Source organism: Oryctolagus cuniculus, chromosome 7 (assembly GCF_051225735.1).
Source record: "Oryctolagus cuniculus isolate XC-2025 breed Fujian yellow rabbit chromosome 7, ASM5122573v1, whole genome shotgun sequence".
NCBI classification, from domain to species: Eukaryota; Metazoa; Chordata; class Mammalia; order Lagomorpha; family Leporidae; genus Oryctolagus; species Oryctolagus cuniculus.
The window spans coordinates 148155700-148160956 of record NC_142873.1 but is presented as its reverse complement, the minus strand read 5'-3'; the positions used below and the strand labels follow the sequence as shown (position 1 = coordinate 148160956).

The 5257-nt window shown below is 63.2% G+C and overlaps 1 protein-coding gene across 1 annotated transcript; it reads right to left on the bottom strand.

Annotated features, from left to right (window-relative positions):
* Nucleotides 1–3492: 3492 nt before the first annotated feature.
* Nucleotides 3493–5106, bottom strand: ID3 (inhibitor of DNA binding 3). Its single transcript, XM_002715985.6, has 3 exons — nucleotides 4732–5106; nucleotides 4539–4621; nucleotides 3493–3986 (listed from the first exon to the last, which is right to left on the bottom strand). The coding sequence occupies exons 1-2, from the start codon at nucleotides 5029–5031 to the stop codon at nucleotides 4562–4564; spliced, it is 360 nt and encodes a 119-aa protein (XP_002716031.1). The 5' UTR covers nucleotides 5032–5106; the 3' UTR covers nucleotides 3493–3986; nucleotides 4539–4561.
* Nucleotides 5107–5257: the final 151 nt, after the last annotated feature.

The window sequence follows — 5257 nt, the reverse complement described above, 5'->3', positions numbered from 1 at the left end:
CATCGCCAGTGGCACAGCCTGGGTGGGGAAGGGCTACACTGGGGGTAAGAGGGAGCTGCAGAGAACCGCCCCTCCTTAACTGCGTGGTGGTCGGAGGCAGCCCTCAAAGCCTGATCTCAAAGTGACCTACGACCCTGACCCTGCCTGTCCACAGGCTGACCCCCACTCTGTCCACTCAACGCCAACCACAGACTACAGTCGCTTTCAACCCACACACCCCCAAGCCCAGACGGGCGAACCCCAGTTCTGGCCACACCCTGACCCGCTCCCTCTGCTTTCAGGCCGACCCCCTGACCTTGACCCCGACTGACCCCCAATAGAAATACTCCCAGAACAACTAAAGCTAAACTCTGCGAGTGCGAGAGGACATCCCAGCGCGAGAAGAGGGCGGAGGGCAGCCCAGGCTCCTGCAGCAGCTGCGGGCCTGGGGCCACCCTCGGGAGGCCCAGAGGCCTGTGCGGGGCGCGCCGCAGGCGCTCGAGGAATGCGTGAGCGAGAACGGGGTGCGCAGCCGGCGGCCGCGCGCCGGGCAAGGCCGCCGAGGCAGGAAGCGGGTGGGGGCGCGCCGGGGCCGCAGCGGCCCGGGCGCAGCTGGGGGCAGCGGGGCGGCAGCGGGGTCAGGGCCTCCGCGGGGTGGGGGTGGGGGGCCCCAGGCCGGGAGGCTGGGAACCGGGAGGCCGCGCTGCTGGCAGAGCGGCGGGGGCGCCGCGAGGCTCCGGATGGGCTGCGAGCCCCGCCCGCAGGCTGCGGAGGGAGCCGGAGCCAGAGCGGAGCCAGAGCTCAGACATCCGGGCGCCAGCGAACACCTGCGAGCGGCCCCCAGGGCCAGCGGGGGGAGCGCGGGCGCCGGGCCGGGGGCGGGGCCGGGCGGCTCCGCCCCGCGGGGCTCCGGGCCACGTGGGCCAAGGCTCCGCCCCTGCCGGGCGCCGGGAAGCCGCCGGGGGGTGGTACGGGGGGGGGGGTTCGCTCCCGGGGGCGGGAGGCAGGCCTGGGAGTGGGCAGAGCCAAGCCCTGGAAGCCGCTGTGCGCGGAGGAGACGGCGCTGGGAGGGTTAGGGGTGCAGCCTGGGCCTGGGGACGAGTGGCGGCCGTGCGGGCAGCGAGCCCCGGTAGCCAGTGCCAGGCTGTCCCGCGCGTCCCCAGCTAGGCACCGTGTGTGGTGTCTCGGCCTGGCTTTGAATCGCTGCGCCTTGTTCCTCGGAGCTCTGTGGCCACGGGCAAGCTCCTTGGCGTGTTCCGAGCGTGTTTATTTACAAAGTGAGGCGACCTCCCCGATGCTGTGTTTCAGGGCCAGTGCGGAGGCTGCGTGCGACAGCGGGCGGAGGGCACCGAGAGCCCGCACCGCGGTGCCGGGAGCCCGGCCAGTGCTTGGCGCGCCTTGCGTATTGCTAGGACCACAAACTGTCAGGGAGGTACCATCATCGCCCAGCCTTCCCCAGGTGAGGGGAGACCCCAGGTGGCCTTGGGTCTCTCCTTCAGCGAGCACCCACTGGGTGCCCGGCTCAGGAGAGGGCAGAGAAGAGCCGAGATGAAACCAGAACCTGCGTATTCGAGCTAGACAAGATAGGGCTCCTCAACTGCACTTGCTGTGTAACCTGGATCAAGTTACTCAGCCTCTCTGTTCTCCGGTTAGCTAGGAATAATGATGCCTGATTGCTGGGTTTTGGTGTGGGTTAAGAAACAAAATAAAATAGCCTGGGAAATACTCATATGGGGTTCTGACAGAAGACTCTACTGGGTGGGAGAGTTTTCCAACCTGCAGCCAAATGGCTTTCCCTCTGGTGACTAATGGATTGCTGTGCTGGTCTAAGCTTTTTGTCTCTGCCACCTGAACGGCTCAGTCCTGGGAGTCCTGACAGGCAATTTCCTTGGAATTAGCTTAATAATACCTCGTAGGTGTGTGATGCATTTCAAAGAACTTTCCCACCATTATCTTAGGTTTAGGGAGGCAGCAGGGCCGGAGGGGGGCGGGAGGCTGGGAGAAGGTCACCGGCAGCTGAGCCGCTGGACACCTGGCTCTTGGGGTCCTGCAACTCCTGAGTGGGCAGAAGGCAGCACACGGTGTGGAAAGGGGGTCAGGATGTTGAGTAAAAGTAGGGCCTGGCTGTGCGGCGGCGAATGGTGTCATGTGGGGTCAGGCGACTCAGGGCTGCTTTCCCAGGAGCCCACTCTTGCACGTGCCGCCTGGGGTTCTCCAAAGCAGGGATCTGTGGCTGTTCCCAGACCCGTCCCAGCACACCTTGCAATCCCCAGGCAGAGCCACGTGAGGCCTCGCAACTGGTTTGGAGCAAGGGCTTCTCAGATGGGGACCGAGGGCTCCCATGGGCATTGGAAGTCTCCTATGGCTCAATGAAGGTGTGTGTGTGTGTAGCGGGTTCATGGATCCTAGGAAGCCAGGCCAGCAGCGTGGTGAGCAGACAGAGGTTACGCCCCTCCCCACATGCCCCTCGTCACCCCAGAAAGCTCACCAGGGTTAAGGCACGAAAGGTGATGACGTGACCTGTTTGTTATGAAATATCGAAATAACTCGTGCCAGGGGCCAACACACAGATGAGATCATATCATAAACAGAAATCTAGTGAGGCCAGGCGTCTGGTGCAGCCCACCTAGGGAGCCACCAGGTGGGGGGGCGGCAGGGGATACTATGGGTTGGGGTCTTAGCCGCTGCCCCACTCCCAGGCTGGGCCCACGGAATGGCCAGTCCCGGGTCCCGCTCCTGTCTACCACGGTGGCCGTCTCTGTAGGTAAGGGTCACCCACCTTCTGTGCTTCAGGGACGGTGAGAACCTGGCTCAGACCCACTCCCCACTGAGCCTCACCCGAAATGGGGACAAAGATAAAGTGGGTTCCCAAGGGAGGGCTATATGAACACCCCAAGGACACAAGGCTGTGGGGCTTCCCCCTCAAATTCAAGGTCAGAGACCAAACCAGCTAGTGTTGGAGGGGGGACTGTACTTGTGCTTCCCAACCCACGTCCACATCCTCCTGCGAGTGGCTGCAGATGTGAGACGGGCCTCTCCATTTCTGACTTCTGGAAGCCAGGGCTGCAGCCAGAGTAGAGAGCATGAGGGAAATGAAACCAGGTCCAGTGATCAGTTTATTCATCTCTGAAATGGGTCTACCAACCACCATACAGGTTTGGGCACCGGGCAAGGCCAACTGGAAGCTCCACTCTTACCACATCTCTGCTAGAAAACCATCACGAATAATTAAGGACGCGAAGGGGGCAGCTAGCTAGGTCTCAGGGGATGCGAGAACTCAAGTGTCCCACTTGCCTGAGCCCCCAGCTTGCCAGGTGCCACGCCTCCTTCCTAGCACAGGGCTAGGTCTCTCCTGGGCACAGTCCCAAGGGGCCTGGAGCTCCAGCTGGAGCCCCAGCCCCTTCCCCCTCCTGTCAGCTGGGAATTCTGCTTTTCCAAGTGGCAGGGAGGCTCCGTGTCCCTAAATTCTGCATTAATGCTTAAGGGAATGAGAAGAACGGGAACGAGACCAAATTATATACACAAGAGTTTAAAAATCGTTTATTATGTAAAATGTTAACTTTTATAAAAAGTTTAATATACATCGCACGGTTACAGAAAGTCACCTTCCTGTAAAAAAGTACAAAAGCTATATACTCTATTATAGAGTTCATAATCAGGGAAACAGCTGCTCCAGGGAGACCAGGAGACCAGCCCTGCCGCCGCCTCGGCGGACTTTGGGGTGTACCCACTCTCACCCCCACCCCCCACGGGAAGAGTCTGAAAACTTTGAGGGTGTAGTGGGGGCAGGGTGACGACGCCCAGCTGGTGACCTGCGCTAGCTCTGGCTCTTCCGGCCACCCAAGTTCACAGTCCTTCGCTCCCGGGCGCCAGGTCCAGGCTCGAGACAGGGGGGTTCGGGGGAGTGAAGTGGGCAGGGCGAGGTTGGGGCCCATCCATGCCCTCGGGCTTCCGGCCGGAGAAGGTCGCGGGGGGTCCCAGGCGGAACGGGCGCCAGCACCTGCGTTCTGGGCGGGGGAGAAGAGAGGAGCCGTCAGTTTCCGCCGAGCGCGCCGAGGCGGGGGCCGTCCGCAGACTGGCCGGCGCCAGGGCGGAAACTCGCTCTCTACCTCCAGCTGATAACTCCGCGCCCCACGCTGCCCCCACCCAAGTTGGCGCCAAAGGACCACAGGCGGAGCTTGCGCTCGCCCTCCCCCCAGAATGGACACTGCTGGCGGGGCGGGGGGGGGGGGGTCGCGGAGAAGACACAGCGCCCTTTAAAAGGACTCCCAACAGAAAGGCTATTTTACTTGGTCAGAACCGCGCCTCCTTGCCTGGCTCTTTGGCCCCTGCATGCAGCCAGGGGCAACGTGCAAAGGTTAAACAGGGAAACGCACGTTCGACCGAAACTGGTTCTGCCATTCATTTGATGGGACCACCGACATTTCACTTGCGCCCCCCACCCCCGCCCCGGCCTGAATGGTCCTGCGCCAAGGAAGGGATAATCCTTTCAAAGGCCTGCCAACTCCAGCCTCCCTCGGCCCCTACCCACCCCCGGGGGGCGGGGAGGCCAGACTCACCTGGAGGTGCCAGGTCATCCAGGTCAGTGGCAGAAGCTCCTCTTGTCGTTGGAGATCACGAGTTCCGGGGCGAGCTCTGCTGTCTGCAAAAGGAGGAGAGCAAAGGGAGAGTCAGGCAAAGCGCTCGGCACCTCGGGGGTCCCGCCGCATCCCGGTCTGGGCGCTCAAACCCCGCCCCGGCTCCCACGCGCACCTGGATGGGGAGGTGCGGGCCGTCCGGGGGTCCGGGCGCCGGCTCGGCCAGGACCACCTGCAAGTCGAGGATGTAGTCGATGACGCGCTGCAGGATTTCCACCTGGCTAAGCTGAGTGCCTCGCGGGACGCCGGGTACCAGTTCCCGCAGGCGCGAGTAGCAGTGGTTCATATCGTCCAGCAGGCTCAGCGGCTCCTCGGCCGCCGGGCCCTTGCCGCGGCCCCGCGCTATGGCCAGACTGCGTTCCGACAGGCAGCACACCGCCTCGTAGCAGCCGCGCACCGGGCTCAGCGCCTTCATGTTGCAGCGGGAGGGCTTCGGAGATGCACACGAGAGGATACAGCTAGAAACCCACTGGGGCAGCAAGCAATGCGCGCACGCCCGCCGCCGCCCGCCCTTTATAGCGCCCGCCTCGGGGACACGCCTCCTTATTCAAATCGGCCCGCCCGGCCCCGCCCCCGCCCCCGCCCCCGCCCGGCCTGGGCGTTCACAGCCCGCTTAAATTGCTAACAGGCTTCTTCGAGCT

Coding starts and splice junctions, on each gene's coding strand:
- ID3 (XM_002715985.6), bottom strand. CDS start 5,031: ATGAAGGCGCTGAGCCCGGTGCGCGGCTGCTACGAGGCGGTGTGCTGC. Junction 4,622..4,731: donor GCCCGCACCTCCCCATCCAG/GTGCGCGTGGGA, acceptor CTCCTTTTGCAG/ACAGCAGAGCTCGCCCCGGA.